General features: G+C 32.3%; 1 protein-coding gene across 6 annotated transcripts in view; it reads left to right on the top strand.

Moving 5' to 3' along the window:
* The window catches only part of LOC115211016 (potassium channel subfamily T member 2-like), a 752122-nt gene that overhangs the window by 538017 nt on the left and 187002 nt on the right, over positions 1-27103 (top strand). The window contains exon 2 of one of the 6 annotated variants that reach the window (XM_036501492.1): positions 23427-23465. The exons of the other annotated variants lie outside the window; for them this stretch is intronic. Within the exon in view, the coding sequence (XP_036357385.1) occupies positions 23427-23465 (39 nt within the window). The remainder of the gene's footprint in view (positions 1-23426; positions 23466-27103) is intronic. 6 annotated transcript variants of the gene reach the window in all.

Genomic DNA, 27103 nt, shown 5'->3' with positions numbered 1-27103 from the left:
ATGACAAGAGATGCTTCTACTTTATAATTATAATAGGCTTCTACTTTATAATTTTTGTAATTGTTTATCATTTGTGAAATACACCTTCATACACAAAGATAAAAACTAGCTTGGGTTATCTTATTCAAGTAGAATGTAACAGATTTAAACAGTTTGCATGAGGAATTATATCAGCAATATTGTTAGCTAATTGCTTCGATTACATAGGTAACACAATAAAAGACTGTGTCCTGAGAATAATTTATGGTAATTTGTCATATTTTCAGTTTAATTCTGCAATTCACCTCAAATGTAATATATATTTTTACTGTGATTCTTGAATCAATACTAATACTTTGATATATGGAAGTTTTAGTTTAATTTGCCTGTGCTAAAATCCCCTTATTTCTGTTAATAAATATTACCACTAACTCCTAGCTATGGTGAAATTTTGTTTTGGATATGAAATTAATATAGTGGAATGTAGATACAACCCTGAAGTTAATCCTGTTCACTTCTCTCTCATCAAAATACCAACTTTGCAGTTATGATCCAGAGCCTATAGGTAACATTTTATCAAAGCCTCCTGACATTCAGTCAGCCTGCAGATAAACTCTTTGCAACAATTCCATATTTATCATTACTTGTTAGATTTGACAGTGTAAAAGAATAAATTTACTTTGGGTTCTGCCCCAACATAGCTCACTGAAACATTGCCAAGCGATATTAAATAACATGTGTGTGTGTGTGCATATGCACATGTACATGAATATATTTATGTATATGTGCATCTGTTCATATTTTCGTCTCTGTATTTTTATATTGGATTGGTCTAATATTAATTCAGCTATAACATGAAATGAAATCAACTGCTAAATAATATGTTCAGCTTCAGTAACAAAAAATTACTTTATAGTACTATTAACAGATGTATTTATATACTCAATATATTTATTATTTTTACCAGTGTTTTAAAAAAAGTCATAAAATGGAGAGAATCAGATTGCAAATATATATTAATCTAGCAAGGTTTGAGCCACAAAACAATAGGCCTAAAATTTATTATCAAGAAGTATCAGTTGCATACTCTGTGTGTGTGTGTGTGTGTTTATGTTGTGTGTACTGGTGTTAATTGATGTTTTGAGTTAGACGCTTTTACACCTAAAGGTAACTGAGCTATTTGATGAATAAAGATTGTTTAGCTACCAAAATGAAATAAGCAGTGGGGTCAATATGATTGATTGAAAACCTTTGAAGATTGTGTCCCAGCATGGCTACAAGCCAATGACTGCAGTAGTAGAATTGTGTGTGTGTGTGAGAGAGAGAAAGAGAGAGAATATTTCAATAATGTATTAAGTTTTTCCTTGATTTTTTTTTGTTTCAGAAGATTTAGCATTTGAAGGGAAAATAGGCTCTTTTTACATTAAATTGTGAGTTTTAAAGATATGAAAGATGGCAATTTACTGTTTAACTATTTACTGTTTATCACTATGCAAAACTGATTGTTACTTCTTTGAACTATTGTTAATAACCTTTTACAAGAATAGTTTTTGACTTTGATTTATAATTCAAAATACAAATATTCAAAACAATTGTTTATACTTAAATTATCTTAAACATTCATTTGCAAGATAATTTTTAATACAACATAAGGCGTTTTGGTGTAAGACACCTTATAGTAGATCATATATTTTATATTATTAGCTTTTTATATGTTACAAGGAAAATGTGATAGTGTGCATAGCAATTTAAAGTTTATTTAAACTTGTGTTATTGGAAAACCATGACTAGAGATACAGGAGAAAATACTGGAGAAAATGTCTTACATAAAGACATGTGCAAGAGGCTATAGAGTAATAAGAAGAGACATAATAATTATAGATTTTAGATATAACTTTATTATTTGTTTGCTTTCTTTAATTTTTTTTAATATGGAATATGTTAAATGTTAGGTATTTACATTAACTTTAAAGATTGAACATTATTTAAGTGCTTAGGGAGATATTTAATCTCTCAGAGTGCACAATAATTCAACAGGTAGTCAGTGCTGTGACTTAATATCTATGTGAATTAAACAAGTTGGAAGAATGGATATACAACATGTAGAAAATATGAAACATTTACAAGTAACTCTGTAAGACATCTAAATATGTCAGTGACTATTCACCTTGTTAACCTCCATCAAGTTAAAGGTATTTTACTCAATATATATAACGTTAACTTTATGAGAGGTGTTTGTGTGTGTGTGTGTGAGTGTGTATATATAGGTGCAAGCATGGCTGTGTGGTAAGAAGTTTGCTTTCCAACCACATAGTTCCAGTTTCTTCTACTATAGTCTCAGACTATATATATATATATATATACTTATGTATATGTATATATATATATCTGTGTCGGTGGCACATAAAATCACCCACTACACTCTCAGAGTGGTTGGCGTTAGGAAGGGCATCCAGCTGTAGAAACACTGCCAGATCTGACTGGCCTGGTGCGGCCTTCGGGCTCCCCAGACCCTAGTTGAACCGTCCAACCCATGCTAGTATGGAAAGCGGAACGATGATGATGATGATGATGATATATAACTTATAAACAAGGGCAAAAGAAAAAATTTCTAATGCCAAATATACACAAATAGACTTAATTGTCAATAACCATATAATTTATCACTATAGTGATAAATTATATGGTTATTGACAATTAAGTCTATAGTGATAAATTATATGGTTATTGATGATAAATTATATGGTTATTGATGATTAAGTCTATTTATGCATATTTGGCATTAGAATTTTTTTCTTTTGCCCTTGTTTATAAGTTGTTTATAAATTTAACCTTTAAAGGTAAGTTTTTAATATGCTGGCCATTGATAAAATTTTTTTGAAAGAAAAAATTGTATCCTATATTAGCGTTTGAAGGTCATACTTCATCACCTCATCCTATGTCTTCCTGGGTTCCTTACTCTGGATTCCTTACACTGTTTGAAAGTGGCACTTCTTCACACAGCTCTTCTCGTCCATCTGCAATACCAATGCAAACATCTCCCTTGCACGCCACATCCGATGTTTCTTATGTCTAACTTTTCTCTCAGGGCACTTACACTCTGTCGTGTGTGCACACTGACATTACACATCCAGTGGATCATGCTAGCTTCCTTTCTTTTGATCCTACACATGTCTTCAGCAGTCACAGACCATGTTTCACTGCTGTGAAGCATGACAGTTCGCACACATGCATCATACAATCTACCTTTCACTCTGAGCTAGAGACCCTTTGTCACCAGTAGGGATAGAAGCTTTCTGAACTTTTATATTTCCTTTTGCTGGTTTTAGTTTTTGTATGGTAGCTTATACTGGGAGCATCACCTTTACAGACTTTTAGTACAATGTGTTTATTAAAATGTGATACTTATTTTATCAGCCTATGTGTGTCATGGCCAAGTTAGTTTTTAATGTAAAGTAATGCAGATCAACACCCCTTTTTACACTGGTATACATACATAGGCACGTGCATGCTCCCACCACACACACCTATACAATGGGCTTCAAAATGGTTTCTGTTTACTAAATTCCTTTCACATGGCATCAATCTGTACAAAACATTTACCCAAGTACAAGACACTTACCCAGGTTACCCTACAATGACATTTGTAAAAATAATATTTTTAGCAATAAGCATCAGGGACAGGGATTGTGATGCTAAAGTCTGGATTACTGATTAGATTATCCTGAGTTTCATTCTTGGTACATTACACTGAACTGCAAAAGAAACATGATTTTTTCAAATGTTATTTTTAAATGGTAAGTTTTGAAAATTTATTCCGGTGATGTAGGTGTAAATATTCCAAGATATGCTGGTTTATGGCTGAGATCTAAATTGCAGGTAACCTTTCAACTTTCCCTGAGCAAGACACCAAAATGCAGCTACGTTGAATGCCGTGAGTGGCAGTTGCAAACCATTGTCTTGAAAACCGAAATGTATGTGCATCTCATGGAGGTTATGGGTATAAAAATCAATTTGAACTGCATTTCTGGCATTTCTAATTTGGACGCATCAGGTATGATCTGATTGTCAGCAGTACAGAGAGAACAAGCAATCAGCCAATTGCAAGTAGGGCAGTATACCCTGGTTGTTGTGAAAGCTTACAATGTCCATGTCAGCACCATCTATCACCTGCAACAGCAATACAACAACACCAACAGCACTGCAGACCATGCCCACATAGAGCACCCCTGGGTGACCATGCCCAGGCAGGATCACTTCATCCTACTGCAATACCTCTGTGATCGCTTCAGGCCGGCCAGTGTGACAACTCGTGAAACCATTAGCACTGGACAGCGACCCATCAGTGACAACAGGGTATGACAACAGGCCACCAACAACCTGCATTGCCATCATCCTGCTCGAGGGCCTGTCTTCACCACCCTCCACCATCAGGCATGACTACAGGGGCATTGGCAGCATCATCAATCGAGGTCGATAGTCTTCTCTGATGAGAGACAGTACTGCGTTTCCACCTCAGATGGCAGAGTAAGGATGTGGTATAGGAGGGGTGAACGCTACAGAGATGCATGTGTCATGGAGAGAGATGTGTGGAGTGGCCAAAGCATCATGGTTTGGGATGCTATATGCCTGAATCAATTCCAAAATGCTAGTTCCAAAATGTTGGTGCAGGCAGAAGGAATGGCATCACAGCTCAGTACTACATTGAACAGATCTTAAGACCCCACATCGTACCCTTCTTTGCGCATCACCATGGCCATGTGTTCCAGCAGGACAATGCTCCCTCCCACATGGTCAGTGTCACCATGGACCTCCTGCATCAGCACAGTATCAGAACCATGCCATGGCCAGCTCTCAGTCTGGACATAAACCCAATTGAATACCCGTGGGATGAAATCCAGAGATAGCTGAACCAGGTGGTCCCAACACAGACAACTTGTGTGGAACTGGAGGTAGCTTTCCTTAGGGTGTGGGCACAGGTGCCAATGGCTTTTGTGAACTACCTTATGCACTCCATGTACCGACGGTGTATGGCCATTTTGAACACCCAGAGAGGGTACACATGGTATTGAATATGTCACACTCAACGGTCTTGATGTGCTGGATCTGCCCACTACCAGAACACATGATAATGACCCATAGACTATGGTCAAAGAGCATCCAAGAAACTGACTTTATCAGATTTATCAAAATTTATCTCTGACATAATGAAATTAAAACATATTTCACAGTCACACATGTATCGCATTTCTTTTGTGGTTCAGTGTATTTCAAAGTTAAGTTATAAGCTGTAAGAATGGTCTCTAAGTATAAAACAAATTGCTCCTACAAGATACTGATGTTCAACTTTACCAAAATAAGCAAACCTGTAGAAAAGGATAGTGTATTTAAAAAATACCATGCAACTTAGATTCCTTTCTAAAATTGTCGTGTCATGTACTGATTACTCACTAAAATATGAGAAACAGAAAGTAAAACACAAGAACACCTATTTATTCTGCATCGCGGAAGATCTGAGGACTTGATTTAGATATTAATTAAATCATAAATAACACACATGGAAGTATCACAAATATCACACAAATAACACTAAAAAAGAAATCAAGTAAAAAAAAATATTATTTAAATTGCAGGCATGGGAATGTATGAGGGGTGCTGAAAAGTTCCTGGCTTTAAAGGCATTACAAAAGGCCTTGTTGGAGGCTCAACATTCCTGGTTCTTTTACAGGGCTTAGAAAAACTGAAGGACTGCTGCAATAAGTGTGTGACTCTGAGAAGGAAATATGTTGAATAAAATCATAGTTAACTGATCCTCCTGTATTTTCTTTTACCCAAACCCAGGAACTTTTCAGCGCCCTCTTGTAGTCAAGATGCTCACTTTGCAATCACATGGTTTTGGTTTCAGTCCCGCTGCATGGTGCATCGGACTATAACCTAGGTGACCAATGCTTTGTGAGGGAATTTCATCGGCAGAAACTATATGGAAGACTTTCATGTGTGTGTGTGTGTGTGTATGTATGTGCATATGTGTATACATATGCATCTATCATTCTGTTTGTCCTCTACCATTGCTTGACAACTGACATTCATTACTTTTTTTACCTTATTGCATAACCTAGCAGATTGGCAAAAGAGATTGACAGACTAAGTATCAGACTTCAAAATAAGTATCGGAATCAATTTGTTCACTTAAATTCTTCAAGGTGGTGCTTCTGTGTGACTGCAGACTAATGACTGAAATAAGTAAAAGATAAAAGATATTCTCTTCAAAGTCAGAAAATACTTCATTCTTCAACAACTATTGATCCTCTACAGAGTGTAGGTGGATACCCACAATGACGTCTTTTAATTTGGGATGTATTGCCTCTGCACATTTGCATCAGTATATCCGGGTGTAAGTGGTTTATCTGGAATTTGTTGGAGATATTCATCCTGGAATGTTTTGAAGGTTATGAAATCTCTTTCCTCCTTTAAATGTTTTGGAATGATGTTACAAATGCAGGTCCAGTTGAGAAGTAGTTCTGTCTTAGTGTTGTTATGTGTTGAGATCATGATTTCTGTAGAGGATGCATGGCATGATGACCAAGCCTTGGGTAGTTATGACCAAGCCTTGTGTTAATATATAGATGGTAAAATATCAGATCATCTTCATGAGTTGTAATAGGAAAATTTTGCTCATTGAAATCCAAAAGGAATTTTTCTTATATCTTCTTTTTAAATTTAGACATCATTTTATTTATTTATTTATTTATTTATTTTATTTTATTTTCACTGGTGATTGGCAGGTTATGCTTTTTACTAGTCTGGGTTCAATAAAATATTAAATAAATATTGAAATTTTCTTGGAATAAGTCCAGTTGACAAATACCTCTCCATATATTTGTGGTTCTGTACCACTGTAAAAACAAAAATCATTATTTGGAAATGTACTCAAAATATTAAATATTAAATTTGAATTTATTTTTTCACTGACTTTACTTAAAATATGGTTAGGAAAACATTATTCAGCACATGACATGTGTAACTTAACTGGTTAATCCTTGGCTTTATATATTATGAGATAGAAGTTACTTTCAGATGTCTTACTAGAGATAAAAGGAAACTGCATGGAAAGTATTGTTGCTGAAAATAAATACTTTACTTGCTATGAGAATTACTGGCAAAGTACAGATATTATATGAAAATAGCAAAATGGATTTTTGTTTTAATGATTGCATTCTTGGCATCTGCATTTGTTAATGTAATTTGATGTATCTCATGTCACACAGTCATAGGTCATTTTTCACATTTATAACAGTTATAAGCAATTCATGCAACTTTGAATAACCACTTTATGCATATGTATAAAAGAAATTTTAGTTTTTAGTTGAAGATTATCATGAACATGATAATTTTTTTCTTTGTCTAGTCTCAATGATGTGAATGGTAACTTGCAATGTTTGTCTCTTCTGTGGGCATTAGCATTATACAACAGCTTTAATTTTTAGATACTACATTTTTTTTTGTGGAAGATTAGTGTTATTTGAAAGAATGAGTACCTTTAAACACTTATTTTATAGTGAGTGTCCCAAGAACTGCAGAAATTCTAAGTTGTAAAACTTTCCTACTGAAATTGACTTCTCTTCATTTCTCTTTCATCAATAAAGGAAACTAGAGTCTGTGTACTAAAAATTGTACTACAATCAATGAAACTAACTATATTGTTGCACTTCTTCACATATGTGGATTTAAGCCAATTTGATAAATTGTGCAGAGTTGTTGGCATGCCAGACAAAATGCTAAGTAGCATTTCATCTGTCTCTACATTCTGAGTTCAAATTCTACCAAGGTCGACTTTGCCTTTATTCCTTTTGGGGTCAATGAAATAAGTACCAGTTGATGTAATCAACTAGCTCCATCCCCCAAATTTAAGGCCTTGTGGCTATAGTAGAAAAGATTATTATTATTAACAAGAACACATGGCCTTTTGGTTAGGGTGTTGCACTCACAATCTAGCAATTGTGATCTCAATTCCAAGATCGAGTGGTGTGTTGTGTTCTTGAGCAAAACATTTCATCTTGCATTGCTCTGCAATCACTTTGATACCTGACATGTGATACACAGTGCACCTGTTCAGAAAATGTCAGTTTGATGGAGAGAGTGAGCTAATGTGCAGAATGAGCATTTTGATCACTATTAACAAATCTTTTGTGCAGGTCACTATAAACAAATCATTTGTGCAAAAACTGGACATTCATATGTTGTCTTCAATGGAAGAGTCCATCATCATTATATCAGATTTCATTGTTTAATTAGTTAAAAGCTGTGTATTGTATATTTTTGTATTGGTTCTAGGAGTATTCTGTATTATCTTACATGAAATAAAGTTAGCACTAATTCTGGAATAATCCTATGCATGTAGTTCTAATGTAAATAACATTAAGCTGGAGTCTTTTTTAAATAATTTTGGTTCCAAGTTATTAGTTTCGTTTTTGTACGTAAACAATATAATTTTTTTATTTATTTATATTTTGCAGAAGTATTAAGTCAGCTCTGTCTGTGTTAGTGATATCTTGAATAGCTTTTGCATTTTTGTTTTAAAATATTATTATTAAGTTTGTTAAAAAAAAATGTATTGAATTTAAATTTATCCCAAAAAAAGAAATGTGAACAATATATACTTCAATTTTTTTTAATCAGCTGTTTATGTGTCCAATTTGAGTTCCTTTAGGGGTGGAATAAAGGAAAAAAATTCTGTATCAGTAAACTCTTTCATCAAAATATATGTTAGCATTATGTTCAATAACAAATATAAATTATATGGTAAAAAAAGACAATATAGCCTTGGTTTATTTTTATTGGTGTTATATTCCCCAAAGGTTAATATAAATAGAATTTTAGGCTCACCATTTTATTTTTGCTAAATTTACAACATTATTGAATTGGAATTTTTAAAAAAAACATAGGAAATATGAATATATTTTTTATGGGTAATTTGTCAAAAGTATTTCAGGCACTTTCCCTGAAATATAATTCTCTTGGCTTCTAGATATTGAATAATTTGAAATATTTAAAATCACAGTAATGAAAAAAACGATAGTCACACAGAAAATTAAGAGATTTTATTTTAAACAGAATTAGCGCATTGAAAAGAAACTTTGATCTATTAGCACAACAGAATAAAACAAAATATCTGCTATTCAATTAATTATGAAAAAAAAAACTATTAAAAATGGTTCTTGTCACTATGGAATAAGATGGAACAAACTTTAGGTTATATGCATCAAATGAGAAGTTTTTTTTTCTTTTTGGGGTTCTGTCTAAGACTGTTACTGTTATGGTTTAAGTTCTCCCTCCATTTTAAGAGAAATCAATAATTAATAAACTATATTTATTCACACTTAGAAACCAACAATGTTATGACTGAAAATAGTTTATATATATATATATATTCAAATATATAAAATTTATAATATAAAATATGGATTCAGAGAATCATGCAGCTATCACAGAGAGCTCTTCTAATGGACTCAGCTAACAGACCACATAGTGATCCAGTAAAGAGAAGTGTAACATAGAGTTGAATGCAATACAAAGCAAGGTAACGAGAGTTGAATCATTGATGTACCTATGTTCTGTTGATCTGATGAGTTAATTTTCTTTAGTTGCATTGATTTGTGAATAAGCAATTGTATTGTATAATTTGGAGCACACATATCAACTCACCATAGGGGTAGACAGTTACTTGCTGACAAGCTACATAAATGAGTCAAGAGGCTAGAGTTTTGTGCGAGGGCACTTATGAAATTATTCTATTTCTACCTCTTGTATAGTTTATATAAATACATGCACATACATGCTCAAAATATACACATACACATACAAACAATTATGTATGCAAGTGTGTGTGAACGCTTACCTATATGTATATATATATATATGTGTGTTGAAGGGCATCCAGCCGTAGAAACATTGCCAGATCAGACTGGGCCTGGTGCAGCCTTCTGGCTTCCCAGACCCCAATTGCACTGTCCAACCCATGCCAGCATGGAAAGCGGACGCTAAACGATGATGATGATGATGATGATGATGTTAATTTCCACAGGGAAAAAGTTGACACTAACTTTGTAGTTTCAGTTTGTTTGCTTTGTTTGATAGTCTGATGAAAGTGAGCATGTCAAAACTTCAAAGTTGCTGTCAACCGTTTTGTTGTAAAAGTTAATAAATAAGTACACCATTAAAAAGTATTGAGTATCTTTCAGGTTAACATTAAATTGTTTTTATACATAATATAAAAAAAGTATTAATATATATACAAGGTGCAGTGAATATATTGTCATCTAAATTACGCAAAAATGAAAATAACAGACATCACATTTTAACAGATATATTTACCAAAATTACATAAAAATATGTTGAAATACTAAAGATTAAATTTATTCAATAAAATTGTCATTGGCTTCAACCATGGCCTCCAGACAACTTCAGAATTTCCTACAAACTTTCTGAACCATCTCCTTGTTTAAGTTGGTGAATGCTGCCATAATCTTTGCCATCAGTTCATCATTAGTGTTACAAAAAGCTTTATTGATCTTCAGCTCCACTATGCCTCACACATAGTAATCAAGGGGGCTGTAGTTTGAGGAGTTAGGTGACCAGATGTTAGCAGTGATGTGGTCGCAGAAATTGTCTGACAGCTATGACTGGGTTCTCCTACTTGTGTGACATGATGCAGAGTCCAGTTGTTTGACATAGGCTCTTCCAGCAACCACCCTCTTATCCCAGGGCAGCACTACCTCCTCCAGGCCTGTAGGCCTGTGTTGAGTCTGAGACCGTGTGGGAAGATAAATGGAGGTGTAACATCGCCATCACTAGTGATCACACCAAACACTGTGATGTTGAATGGATGTTTCATTTTTATCATTCTCAGTACATGTATTGTCCTCAGATTGATACCCAAACACTCTGAAATGTTTGTATTGGAGCTTCTGGCATGAATGTCAAGCAGTACAGCATGTTGTTTCTAAATTTCTAGCAGAAGGAATTGTGTCGTGGTGCTGTTTTTCTCACAGACAGTGCCCAACTAATCCTACTATACTATGTAGACAACAAAATCAAGAAAAAAAAATTTGCTTGCACGAAATTAGAAATATAAAATGGTGACAATTTACCCATCGTACCCTGTATATTCAAAATTCCACTCATTTTATCATTATTTACAAAGAGGGCAAACCAAGTTAGCTTCCTGACTTGCACCTGTTGTGGTTCATATGTATCAAATAAAAATAACAACAAGCAATAAAATACATATAATGAAATAAATACCACAAGAAGGATTTCCTATATTGTCACAAGGCTCTAAATTTGTATTATCAATTGAACTGATCCCCAATATTTGGTTGGTACATTTTTTTATTGAATTCAAGAGGACAAAAAGTAAAATCAATTCTTGCAGTTTAAACACAGAATGTGAAGGGATAAGGGATATTACTAAGAATTACCAGACCTTTAATCTTTCACAGTAAATACGATTATAGTACAATAATTACAGTAATAATTGTAGAGACAAAGAATGTAAACAGATGTATACTTATACACAGAGTATTGTCAATACTAACAAGAAGTTTACAGTTGCGTGATATAAAACTATTTGTGATCATGGTTCCATAGGTTTAAATATAACTTTACTGTCTGGCATGTAATACTAAAATAAGGTGTATGTGATTAGTGTGACTAGTGAAAGAGATAATAATGACTTCTCTCTATAGATATAAGTCTTGTTAAAGTTTCTATTATAGATATAATTGGAACACCAATAATCTTTTATACAATTTATACAAATTTTTTTCCTTATGCTTTCTGATCAGGTATTGAACAGATTATATGCCCTGGATCATTGCAGTATCATTAAAGAACTTTGCAAAAAGAGTTTGGAAAGAGAAGCAGGAAGAGATGTAAAGAGAGAGGGAGAGAAGGCAGGATAGGTCTGCTTAGACTGTCACACTTCACCTTGCTTATTTAATCACCATATGATTTCAGATCAGACAGAGGCATTATATTGACCGAATTTGTAAAATTCTCTCAAATGTGTGATTAATTATATCAATGTGATAATTCTAAGTGATGATTTTGGTCTTCTCAACATCCTTAGTTGATGTTCCACCATACTACATATTTTGGAAGAAAATTATATTAAAAGATATTAATCAACTACTAAGATTTTTTTCTTCTCTGAACTCTGACATCTTTATCTGAACTAATGTGCCACACTTATTTTATCAGTATATTCTAGTAAACAGTATGAAATTTATTGTTTTCTAACAGACCAAATCTAATAAATACTGCATTACAAAGACTCACTTTCCTCTTTAGAGCCAGAACTACTGACACTTTACAAAGCTCAAGTGACACTCACAATGGGCTATTGTTCTCACAAATGGATGGTATTACCATTACGCACTCAGACATCCTATACGACATTCAGATGTAGATTACTCAGTTGACTGTCTCAGTCCCTGGCTGATTGATGTACTGTCTTCTCTCTGTTTTTCATACCACTACTACTGTGGTCTCTTCTCTGTGAAGCTTTTTGGTCTCTCATTCCATCTCCATTCGGTTACTCTTTCCTTACTCAACTCTCTTCTTCTCATTGATGAACTAGCTGCCTCATTAGAAAATCATATTAAACACTTAGGGGTATTTGTTCCGGCTCTATGCATTCTGAGGTCAATTTTGCTTCTCCTCCTTTCATGGTCAATGAATAAATAAATAAACAAATAAATAAATAAAATCCCATTATAGTGAAGAAGTGTCTTCTATGTAGATCATGGAAACCCAAATCATCACCAAACTCAAAAGAGTTTACATCCATATTTTATTGAGATAATCTAAGTGCACAAAGCGTTCAATGGATAAATATGACAATGATGATCTTATTAGTCATATTGTGTTTACTCCTCCAGAATTTGCACTAATCCCAATGCTCAGTTTTTCTTCCCTAGAATGCTGGCCCTATGGAATTCCTCCCTTTTTATATACTTTGACTTAGAACTATTTAAAAGAAGCATTAATGGCATTGAACTTGCTGGTCTTAAAGGACCTGCCAATACTATAAGCACAATCCTTTTCTCTAAACTAAAACAATAAAAAGTTTATATGGCAATTATGTAGATGATATTTTCTTAAATACTCTCAATAAAAAGCTTCGGTTTCTCTTGACTATTTTAAGGTTTAAATTGCTTTTTAATAATCAATTTTCGCAAAGTAAATAACATACTAGTTATAAAAGTATATATATCCAAAAGAGATTTTATGATGTTATCAAACATAATAAAGGTAATGAAATTAAATTAGCTTTGGTTAAATGCCCTAATTGGTTGAAAGGTGAACTTATCAGTAATTTCAGTGATGATATTTATCTTTCCTTCACTAATGACTTTTAAACATAAAAATAATGATAATGAAAGTCAATAGCAATGAGAGAAACAATAATATACATAATAACCAGGAATGTTAGAGTAAAGAATGACTGTGTTGTCCACACTATTAACCACTACACTACTTGCAATATTAATGTTTATAGTGATGTGTTGAAATTGTTGGCTAATATTATTAGAAGTAATCGCACTGTTGATAATAAAAGGGACACTATTAGCACAGTCTATAGCCATATAAATATCAATAATGTCATTAAGGTGTTATTAGAATCAGATGAAATGATTACATTTTACAAGGAAATATTTGATAAAATATGCAATGCATCAACATAAAAGATAGATTATCTTTGATGATATATTCTGTCCTTGTTGATCAGATAATGCTATTTAACAAGAGGTTTTATGCTGTAATCCGGTTGACAATAGAAAATCTAGAGATGGCAAATTATTATTGTTACTGTTTAGCTTCAGAGCACTCCTTATTTAGCAGAATAATGATCAACGGAGGTTTGAGCATTACCTTTTTCAGATATAGTTTGTCTTGGACTACAGTATCCAATGTGTTTGTTTTTAAGATACTATGTTGTAATTTCAGGGAAATCTAACTACTGTTTCTTGCAAGTCAAATAAATACATAGAGACTCTTTCATTGGTGGATATGGATAAATAGATTGTAGAGTCTATGTTGGAATTGGTGCTTAAAATAAGTTTATTATGTATATTTTGTGAGGATACTTAATTTAGTTTATGGGAAAACTTAAATATATGTTAAACCAAGTGTTCAGCAGGATTCTCTTATACATTTAGATGGTCCTCTAAGTTACTTTATATACAGATAATGCTTCCCAAAACTGGATAAAAATGGAAAATTGTCTTCATTTGTTGTCTTTGATTTAATGTCTGTTTTTCATTCTGGTTTGAGTTGGACATATTTGTTTTAGTATATTGATTTTCATTTTAATCTTGTGTCATCTGTTAGAATCAAAATCTTTAAATCTAACTTCATCCCTTCTTCCCATATTGTCCTTGGTATTTCTCTACCAGAGGTACCTTATACTGTTAGCATACACAATTCTTATTTTTTCTTTTGTATACAATAGCAGTTGACTTTTTGGCAGAAGGGGATATATTGACTGATGCTTTTAATATTCATTCATTTATGCTTCACTTTTCATACAAGTTTATGTTTCATATCTAATAAGCCCTTCTTGCCCCATTTCACCATACCTTTTCTAGGTCTTCCTTATTCAATGGCCTGTATTATTAACTTCCTTACACAAGCATTCAGCCAATCTTTTGCAGAGAGGAGAAAAGCCATTTGTTGCAAAATATCTTGAACTTCCTTTTTTACACTAGCATATTGCACTATTATTAAAACAACTTAAATATAAATTATCTATTGTATCTTGAAAATCATCTGAATAATATAAGGACTTCATTTCATACTCAGGCATGTAGCCATGGGGCGGGGACTATGGGGTGCTCAGCACCCCCAGTTAGAATCTCAGAAATCCCCCCCCTCCCTCCCGTATGAGAATTTGCTTTATCCACTTTTGAAATAATACATTGTCGCCGCCTTCTTTTTTTCTCATAAGCAATATCTCAAGTCACTAAAGATGCAATAAATTGAATTTCTTTTGATTTAGTAGTTTGTGATATGAAAATGTGGGTAAATTAGAGCTGGTCAAAGTGTTTGTTGTAGCTGTAATTGTAATCGTAGAATTTACTGCTGACCTGGTCATCAACTGTGGGTTGAATTAAGGTGTAGCTGACACTGGGTCAATTGTTGTTGTGGTAGTGATCATGGTGGCGATGGCAGTGGTGGTGCTGGTGATTGTCGTTATTGCTGTTGAAAAGTATAGAGATTTATGGTAATTAACGCATCACTACACACGTATATATATATATATATATGAAGAGAGACAGACATTAAAATGTCATTTTATTTCTACTAGTCAGAGAGGTTTATTATTCGCGAAAAAGGAAAGAAAATTTAAAAAATTTCCTAAAATATACATTCAGAAAGGATTTTTCAGGTGAGAACTTTCACTGAATAATTTTTCTTACTCTTTGAACAAAGCTGAAATCATTTTGTGTTTAACTAAAAAAAAACATAACTTTGAATAAATTTTAAAAAAAATATTGCTTGAACTGAAATCTCTTACGAGTTTAATTTTAAAATACATAAATTTTAAGAAATTGTTACTCTTACTACAATATTCTACCTTAGAATTAATTATTGCGAATATCAGTGCCCAAAAATAATGAATCACTACTGAAAAAGAGAACTGAATTTCCAATCTGATTCATCTGATAATGCTAAACAGAAGAGAATTGCAAACAAAGTTTCGCAGCTCAAGGGAGGTCTTGCAAAGTCTTTGACACCCTCATTGGATGATCTAGGACAGGTCGACTGCCAACCATTGCAGCCAGTTCTAGCAAAATTTTATCCAAAAATTTATGGAAATCAGAGATGTGACTTCTCGTCAAGCTGGCATACTGGTCATTTATGGTTAGAGTATTCTTTTTCAAAGAAAGCTTTGTTTTGGTTTGCTTGTTGACACTTTAATACTTCTACTCAAGATGATACTTGTTTTATGAAAAGTGAATCATGCAAAAGAAAAAAAAATTAAATAAGCATGCAAACTCTGCATCCCATATCCAAGCTGTGGTAATATGGAAGGAATGCCAACAGCATTTATTCAAAACAATATCCGTGTTTTCAATCTTGCAAAATGATCAGTTGAGCAAAAACAGTTATTATATCAGTTCCATTGTTGATATTGTTCATTTTCTTTGTGCAAACGAATTGCCTTTTTGAGGAAACAAAAATGAAGCTTTTCAAGATCTTTATTCGGAAGATGACATGCAGCCTTGTGGTCTTTTTATGAAATTATTCCAGTACACATTAGAGAAAGACTCAAAGCCAATGGAATGTTACAGCACAATTCCAAAAAATGCGACCTACACCCTTGTTCTTGGCAAATTTCTGCATATAATTAGACCAGTAGACAAACAGCTTCAGAGTCACAAATGTGATATACACCATGGCCTTGGGCTTCTTAAGATTGCCAAGAGTGAAATAACCAAACTGAAAACTCTTTAATATTTGATGAGATTCTAAAACAAATGAGTCAATTTAATGTTATTGAGGAACACATACATCAAAAAGCTTGCGGGTCCCGACATTTTTCAGATTATGTTGTTGAAACCCTGGTACCAACACAAGATGACTGGATAACCTTTCACCACAAAATTTATTTCACGATCATCGGCGGAAGCTCGGGAAACCTAGATAGTAGATTTTCAAAGCAAAACGATAGTATATATTCTTCCTTGACAAGTCTACTACCAACATCAGTGAAAATGAAACCTCATGATACTTGCTTCCCTTAATAGATACAAATCAAGTATAGACAAGGATGATTTTCTTAAATTTTTTGCCTTGTGTTGCCGTAGACTGCAGTTGTATTAAATAAATGTAACCTGATTTTATTTCATGTTCTGAATTTTTTTGAGAGACTTGTGTTGTACAGTTCTCGTACGATGTAATAAAATAATATATTAAGTCCGTTTAAGAGATAGTACTAGATGCTTGTCCGCTCACCCTACTCAAACTCCTGAGTCGACAGATTGCTCATGAGCTGTTGGGTCACAGCCGACCTTCCATCAATCCACTGGCATTACTCCACCATATTTTTCTGGTGGACTAATCCATCCATTCTACCTTGTGGGTGTTCTATTTCCCACACAACAGAGACATAATCAAATTTTATAAGCATTACAGTTTTTAGAGTTCTGTTCAGCGGGTTTAATATGAAAGATCCTTAGAAAAAAAGCCTCCTAAGACAAAAGCCCCTCAAACAAACTCCCATAGTTAAAGTATGAAAGTGTTTTTTTTTTACAACCACAGTTTCTGTTTTTGTTTATTTGAAATTATATAAAAATAACATTTCAAGATTTGGCTGTTATCTCTAGCATGTGGAAAGACCTTTTAGGCTTAACTATGTGCTTGTTGAAATGCATTAAAAAAAATATTGGAGTTGATACATTCGACTAAAAATTCTTCAAGGTGATGCCCCAGCATGGCCTCAGTTTAATGATTGCAACAAGTAAAATGAAAATAAAAACGAAGTATATTAGAAGTTTTGGCCAGGCTAGGCGTCAAGAAATGTAAAAAAAAAAAAAAAAAAAAATAACCGAAAAATATAAACATTGGGATTTTGTCCACTTTCACACTTTAAGTAGGGGTTTTTGTCTGTACCCCTGTTCAGCACCCCCAGCTATCAAGATAGCACCCCCAGTTGCAATCGGCTGTCTACATGGCTATTCATACTACTGATTATACCTTCATATTTCACAAATTTGAAGTCCTGATTCCTGTCAGAGCACTAGAACAATCCACTCCAAGTTGATATAAATAGATAGATAGACAACAATTGCAAAATATGAACAAAACATTAAAACAAAATCCAGGAGGCAATTCTTCAGTTTTGAAAATAAACAAGAACTTAAGTATTAACCAACTGCAGAAATCTTTGTAACTTAACATTATCCAGGATGCAATTATCACTTTGTATATGAGTAGATGGTAAGGGAGCACTACTTTATATATCATTAAATTTTTTGACGCATCTTCAGCTACATGGTTTTGTAACTTTATGTTAACTGACAATGAGAAAAAGCATTCAGTCCACTCTATGGGTGGTTGGTGTTAGGAAGGGCAGCCAGCCATAAATTCATGCCAAAGCAGACACTGTAGCCTGGTGTAGACTTCTACCTGGCCGGCTCCTGTGAAACTGTCCAACCCATGCCAGCATAGAAGATGGACGTTAAATGATGATAATGATATGTTAGCATAAAATTTTTATTTAGAGCAGCATTAATCTAATGGTTAATGATTTTAAATGCATTACTACTAGCAGTTTAGAATATTAACTGCATTGAAAACATAATCAGTTCGAACTTTAAGAGAAAAGTTTGCAAATGATTTCTCTTCATACAAAAACTAGGCCTAGAGACATTAAATTATTGTGAGACACGATTCACATACTAATCGATAGTTAAGTAAGTGAAAGAATAGTTAGAACATTGACAAACCAAGTAAAATAAAAATATTTATTGATGACTAACCTTACTTAGGCTTTTTAATATTCAAACTAGTTATTTTGTGCTTTCTTCCACTATTAAGTGTAAAATGTTATATAGATGACCTCTGAGAATAATTACATTTTCACAAATTCACTTAATCTAACTACCAAGTTTATATTTATGTGCATTTACTAAGCAGTTTGGTCATTAATACTTCAACAGATGATATGGCAATATATTACAAATAAATGATAGCTTACTTGTATGCATGATGAGAATAAATAAAACATGTTGTATAAAGACATTTCAGAGTTATAAAGCAACTGTTAACCCTGTATAGTGTGCAAAAACTATCCACATGTGTCTGGAATTGATGTCTGGAATTCTAGACCACATTAAAACCTGGTAGGCTCACATTTACTCATCAATTTATGCTATTGTTACTGGACTCCTGACATACTGTCTCCTCTCCTGCCTCTTTTATTACTTGAACTGTGGTGGTCTCTACTCTCTGAAATCACTGAACCTGTTCAAACTCATATGATGCAATTACTTCTCTTTTCATCATCCCTACACCACCCAAACCTTAACATAAGTATTTGCATAACTCTTCTTGCTGTCTAGAACTCCTTTGTGAATGTTTCATCTGAAAACGTTGATCTGCAGAATTTCTAGTTTAGCATCAATTACACATGTCTTGAAGAGTTCATAAAGTTTATAGGCATACTCCTCCACTCCCTCTTCAGACTAAACAGTAAAAGATACATGGAGATACATGGTTGACTGTACATAATCAAGTATGAATTGATGTTAGTTCAAAATGACTTGAAGATTTCTGTAAAAAAGGTTTGCCATCTTTGACCAAGCAAAATCACTGCTTTGAATTCTCTCAATCAATTATCATATTAGACCATAGCTATCAGAATACATGTGCAAATATAAAAGGTCATGTCCATCTATGTATTAAATTTAATTTACATGAGTTTTGGGATTGGTAAGAAAGGAATCTATAACCTGACTGTTTCATTAATTGAACAAATATTTGTAAATGTAAGACAATTCTGTGTTTGTACAGTTTGAATATATCTATATTTTATGTAAGCAAACACAAAACACATAGGGAAACTGTATTTACATATACTTAAGATATAGAATGTAGTTTGGTCTCCTATTACAACATGGAGTGGTAGATATTATATTTCTGGGAGAGGAAAAGTTGCAAGAGAAATAACTGGTTACGATTACCCATTCTCCATTGAATTTATTCTAAGTCTTTTGTGAAGATATATTCTGTTGAGAGCTGAAGAATCTGGATATGAATGGCTGATCTGTGAGAGCAGCTGATGTCATACATAAGGGAAATAACAGAAGACAGATATCTGTTGCATACTAAATGAGACTTTATAATACTGTTTACTAAGTTTTTGATTACATCTAAAGACATTATCCAAGAACAACTGTGGAGTTTTTGTAAGGAGGCTGGACGTGTGTTGGAATTCAATAATATAAAAATCAAAACATTGCAGCATTCTAATAAAAACAGTACTCTAACCTGTTTGCATATTTTTCATTCTCTCTTTCTCTTTTGTTTTTTTAGTCTAAAAATCATGTATCAATGATTAAATAGCTGAAGTAAATCAAAAGTTAAATTAGCAATCTCAGTTTCAGTTATTTGTAGTAAACATTTTCCTTTGCTTACATTGCTATGTCTTTTAAAAGGAGATGAATAGCTTAGAGTCTCAGTTTATTCCATTATAAATTTGCATTAATGTAATGAATTATTATTCAGTTCATTAATGTAATGAATCAATATTCAGTTTGTTTTTATTAAAATATGGTATGAAAAAACAAAAGAATCAGTATGCTTAAAAATATATAGTCTTGATATTGAAAGAAATATTAACATTTGTCAACAGGCGTTCATGTTAAAAAGCAGTTAAGTAGCATATATTAGGTAATTATTAGGTGCAGTGAAAAACCTCATTAAATTATACCCCATTTAGCTAAACATCAGAGAAGTCTAAGTTAAGAGAGAAACTGTCAGTTTTGATATCTGCCATTATTTTTGGATATCAGTGTTGTAACAGTGTATATTCTAGATGAGTGCTGCATATCCATTAAAAATAGTAAAGTCATCATAAATATCATTCAATAATATAATCATAGGTCATGATGGAAAGTTAAATTTTTGGGTCCCTGATATGAAATATACAAGTTGTCCTGAGGTAGCACTTTACACTTGACAGCTTGTTGCGTTATATGTATGGGAAATATGGTAGGATAATAGGAGAGTAGTAGAAATAAGGACTAATGGTGAATGACATTTCACTAGTACATATCCAGTTTTTTTAATATTTTCTTTTACGTTCTCTCTAATATTCTATATTCAGCCTTTTACATACATATGACTTACTCTTTCTTAATTGCTTTTACACACCTGTCTAATAAAGTTTACTTTATCATAATAAAATGTATGTACAGAAACAAAAACTAAGTCAGCTCAAAGTAACCTATGTTTATTTTTGAGTATTACTTAAACAGGGCATCAAGAATTTCAAGATAGTGATGGATGGTCATGGTGATTTGGAAATTACCATAGAATAAGTAGTAAACTTACACCTGATGAAACAAACAGCATACTAACTGAGGAAATTAAACAATTCAGAAAGAATTTTAACTAATTTAATGGATCCTAATTTCTGAAGTGCATAATGTGATTAAAACTGAGTTGTATTGACAATAAGTTCTCTGGAATATTCAAGCTTTTCAGAATGAAGTCACCACTATCTGGTTCTAAATGAAGTAAGGAATGTTTTTTTAGTGTTGTGTTGCACAAATGCAGATGATATGCATCTTTTAAAGTTAGTGAAGGTGAGAGATCATTATGCTCACAAGATGTGAAAGATGTAATATATGAGTTAGCAGTGCATTGTTATCTTTTCAAGTTGTAGTTCAACAGTCATATCTAATGTCTGGTCCTTCTTACCTTTCATTTCTACAATGCATGAATACTAGGAAGATGTCCTCAAACTTCGTTCTGATAGGGATGAAGGTGCGTTAAGTATTGGATGCCATACCTACACACTTGGATGATCAATAATGATGGGAAAGGCAATCCTAGGTGGCATATTCTTGCCATCTAGAATTACCTTCACAATTCCAGCCTCTCTGTTAAAGCATAATTGTAGCTTGTAACAGATTACATCAACAAAGATTTTTGAATGAAGTTGTTGATAGAAGAGGAAAAGTTTAAAGAAGACACATGAGAATGAAACACTCACCGTTACCCTAAGAACTGTAATCTCAAGTCTGCAATATTCAGTTTCGCAGCTTCATAGAGGGTTAAGGAAAACTTCTGTACAATGTGGATGTAAATTACTATTCTGAAAGATTCTAAGTAAGAAATTCTCATTACTTAAGAGGGCAGCAAATGAAAGAGGTGTTGGAGAAGGCAACATTAGAAATTGGCTAGAAAATACAGAAGAAGTTAACAGAAGAAGAAATTGCAGATTAAGTTCTCATTGGAGACAGCTGAGACAGTGAGGACAATGAAGATGATAAACCATTGCCAAAGAAACTCAAATGCTTTTTTATATGAGAATCTTTAATAGCATTGTTTTGTATTTGTCATCAGAAACTGATCTTCAGTAATATTATCAATACTTTAGAGCTTTAAGGAAATTTTTTGTCCAGAAGCAGGATCAGCAATATACACAACTGAAATACTCATCTTCAAACCAATTCATTCTAATGATATTGTTAACCCTCCTACTATTGACTCAATCCTTCCTCAGTCACCTCTGATTTCTACAAACAGAAGGCAAGAATTAGTGACTCATCTTAGTTCTAATAACTCATTACGACTGACTTATCTTAGTTCTAACTCCAACCTCCACCATATAAAGCTCATCTGTCATTTGCCACAAGTAAATGTAATAAACTATCTAAAATGTTAATAATTTATATATTATGTAATGTTAAATAATTTTATAAAACTCAAAGCCTTGTGAGTGGATTTGGTAGACAGAAACTGAAAGAAGCTTGCCATATATATATATATATATATACATAAATATCTGTGTGTGTATTCCTTTGTGTCTACCTTTGTCCCCACCACCACTACCACTTAAAAACCAGTGTTGGTGTATTTATGTCCCCATAACTTAGTAGTTTGAGACCATTAGAGAGGCCAATAGAATAAGTATCAGGCTTTAAAAAAATAGTACTGGAGTCAATTCATTTGACTGAAAATTCTTCAAGGTGGTGCTGCAGCATGGCCATAGTCTAATGACTAAAACAAGTAAAAGATAAAAGATATATTTATATGTTTTTTATGGTTACATGACGTTTGGAGTATTTTGTCTTATTCTGTAAATTTTTATCTTGTTCACTGGGCAGTACATACTCACCCAGTATTTTATACATATACAATATTAGCCCCTGCCATTAATTTGGTTGACAATGCCTCCATTTATACACTTTAGTAAAGGCTCACTGTGCAGCCTATCAAGAAAATTAACTTTAGCAGAACTGAACAATGGCTAGTATGTTAAAAAACTGAAGTTGTTCAAATATCTATGCCATTTTACCTAGAACCTAAAATATATAGAGAGGATTTCTTTTGTAACAAGATTATAGATATAATAAATATAACTTTATATACTGAATTAGTTTAATATTTAGTCTGTGTTTGTCCAAATTTTATCAATTTCCAACATATTTACACATTTCAAAACTTTGTAACTTTAGAAGCTAGTTTTCTTTTCATAAATATATTATGTCAAACATGAAATACCTTTTCAGTAGAAGCCATATCTCACAAACTTAGCTAATTTGATACACTGTAATTAAATATTTTAAAATTAACCAGAGTTCATTGACCTCTTAATATTTAGAACACATTCGTTAATTTTCTAAATAATTTCTCTCTCTTGTCTACAGCATTGGATCTGGAAATTTTGAATTTATGGAAAATGACCGGTATGGTTATTATTCAGGTTTTGTGCCCCAATTGCTGTGTTTCTAAAACCAGAATATAATAAGCATTTTCCACTATTTCCTTACATTTGCTGCAGTGAACTTTTTCCAAATCTTATATTTTTAATCTGTTGAAATGAGTACTTGTTTGAAATACTCTAAAGATAATGGTAAAAATTTCTTTTTCTATTTTTTTTTCCTTCTTTTTTTTTCAGAAATAAGTTGAGATATGATAAAACACTGTTAAACATACAATTTATTTGGTTGTTATTTAAACTGTTAAAAATATGTTAGTCACATAATCAATGAAGTGACAAATCTAATTGTATAACAATAGAAAATAACTAAAAAGATTAAGCCTAACATTTATTGACATCAAAGCATGTAACAGCAAGGTATCCTTTGTTTTTTCTCTACTACTTGAAACAGATGAAAGCCTAACCAGCTATGTATTGCTTGTATGACAGATGTAATTTCCTTTTGCATTTAATCTGTTTGCTGTTACATAAACAATTTTCTATAACCCTAACTATTTTTTATTGAATAAAGGATTTCATTGCCTGAAATATTAATTCAAATTGTGTTAATGTCAAATATTTGAGAGAACATTTCCTTTAATGTTTATTTTTTTTATATTTGAATAATTTTACAAACTAATAATGCTTAGCTTATAATATAGTAGTAAAAATAGGATTATAGCTTTTTGTATCTCTTAGGCTTTTATTTATCATTTATTTGTCCAAGACCTTGAAAGAAAATTTTGAAGAGAATATGAATGTATATATGAATGTGTGTGTGTGTGTGTGTGTGTGTACATAATACATATATATTTTGTAAAGTAGGTGTAGACTTGTGAGCAATACAGAGAGATTCCAAAGGTAATATGATATCAAACAGAACTGAAAAAAGCCTCTTACATGATTTGTTTTCTTGCCACATATCTGATTTTGTGGTAATTATTCAGCATATGTACATAATGGAAAATGATTATTACAGTATAAATTTGAAAATTCAGAAGTAAATCATTAACTGGAGAATTCTGTTGTCAAATTGGTTTCTAAGCAAATATTTGCATGTGAATTGCAGGATATTTACTAGACAATTTTCTCTGTGAATAAGAGTTTAAATCTATTTTGTGGATAACTTTTGGTTCAATAGAAGTAAATATTTATATGGAAAGAAATAACAAAGTTGGCAGCTTCATATATTTTAACTTATTAAATTTCTCAAAGCTGAATTTTTAATTGGATTTTGGCAATTAGTTAACAGCTCTAGTTATTTAGTTTTATCGGGATGCCCACTACTGCACATCCCAAAAGTTGTCTTATCAAATTTTCATTGTTAATTTTTATTTCTAATAGATATTATAAATCTTAAACATTAAGAAATACTTCTCTTTTATTTTATTTATTAAATTTCATCATTATAGTTAATGACAATATTGGGATGAAATATAAAGTTGCTCAATATATTGCATGTTTCTCATGTGAGTTGATTTTGATGATTTAAATTTTCCAGTTTTTTAATCGCATTACACTGTAAGATACATTTCCACTTTGTAAGAGTAATTTACTCAATATTTCTGTTGTTCTAATGGTGCTTCTGTGTTCAAAAATAAATTATCATCTTATTTGTATCTTACAATACACACTTCAATGCTTATAAAAAACAAAAGTTTGTTTATATTTATATACACTGTGATTTGATCAGTACAATTTGTGCTTGTCTGCTGATACCTTATTTCCAAATGTATATTCACTTGGCTAAATTTGGATTCAATACTTATATTTCTAATACAAAATTTTTAATGTTTAAAAATAAGAGTTCAGATTTGTAATGTCAGTTAAAGGAAATATATGTATGCATGGTTAAGATTCTTCAAAGGAATCAGGGTCGAACTGATTGAAATGTTGTTAGAAATATAATACACAAGAGATGAGGTTAAGAGATTTGTATATGTTTTGGAAACTGCAGTTTATTGAAAAAATAAAAACTCCCATTTTCTCTATTTATTTGTCTTAAGCAAAGTGATATAGGACACTACATTTTTACTTCTGAATATACTGTGCTTCAGTCTGGGAGTGCTTGGTTTAGTAAGGAATCATTTAGTAAGCAAGATGTATTGTATCCAGTTTATTTTTATTTAATAAAATTCAACAACTAAATGTGATAAATGATTTTAGTTAAGCTACACATAACATGCAATATTTATGAAGCACAGAAGGACATTTTTAAGCAACTGAAAAAGTAATTAGGCACATGTTAAATGAAGTACATTTTCAATAGAATTATAATGTAGAATGTGGATTTTTTTCACTTTCTTTTATAACAGTATGTGCTGATGTTTTTCAATTTCCTTTGCATTTTTGTGACCACATTTCCTACAAAATATGCAACTTCTGTTTTAATTAATTTTAAAATAATGACTTCAGTAGGAATTAGTGAAGTTACTATTTCATTATTAAGCAGTTATTCAAAAGAGAGTTTTATTAATGTTTCTAGCATGGAATTTAAATATGAAACCTGAAAACAAATTTTCAGGTTGTTTGATAGCAAAAGGGTTAAAGAAATCAAATATGGCTATTCTTAAGGCTTAAAAATCTCTGATACGTTATGAACTAATTTGTCTTTGAACAGTAAATATTATTCTTTTATTCTTTACTTGTTTCAGTTATTTGACTGCAGCCATGCTGGAGCACCGCCTTTAGTCAGGGCAAATCGACCCCAGAGCTTATTCTTTGTAAGCCTAGTACTTATTCTGTCGGTCTCTTTTGCCGAACCGCTAAGCTACAGGGATGTAAACACATCAGCATCGGTTGCCAAGCAATGTTTTGGAGACAAACACAGACACACAAATATATACACACACATACATACATACATACATACATACATATATATATATATATATATATATATATATATATATACATATACTACAGGCTTCTTCCAGTTTCTGTCTACCAAATCCACTCACAAGGCTTTGATCAGCCCGAGGCAATAGTAGAAGACACTTGACCAAGGGACTGAACCTAGGACCATGTGGTTTGTAAGCAAGCTACTTACCAGACAGCCACTCCTGCGCCTTATTAATTTTATAGTCAGAATCCTTTCCCAATTTCTATTTCCTTTAATGTCTTCCTTATTTCTAAAATGTTATAAAATAAACTAAGCTAAATATAAATAAATAAACTATATATTGGTTAAAATAGCTACTGACTTTTGTCTCTTAAACTTCAAAGATCTATCAGAAATGAACAATAAAATTAACTTCAAAGCATTGGTTTCTAATTCAAAATATAGCCTGAAGGAAGCAATCTTTAAATTAAATGTTCATTTCTTGTAAGAATAAAAGATATTTGAAAGTTATCAATATCATGACATTTGATGTAAAGTTCTATGAAATAATTATGAATGAATTAACTGCTATGGTTTTCATTATAAAATATTTCACTACAGAGTACCTATTAAACTTTCTATTTTGAATCAAGTAAAATTACTGTTTTTTCTGCTATTTTATTTTCATTTGTGTTATTTCTGTCTCTACAAGGAAATTAGTCAGGCTGTATTTTTAGGAAAGTTTGGGGAGCAGGGTTGTCTAGGAAAAGATAGCGTCCATAGCCCTCCAAGAGATTAGTGGG

The sequence above is a fragment of the Octopus sinensis genome, linkage group LG1, assembly GCF_006345805.1.
Source record: "Octopus sinensis linkage group LG1, ASM634580v1, whole genome shotgun sequence".
Taxonomy (NCBI): Eukaryota; Metazoa; Mollusca; class Cephalopoda; order Octopoda; family Octopodidae; genus Octopus; species Octopus sinensis.
This window is presented reverse-complemented; position numbering and strand designations above follow the sequence as displayed.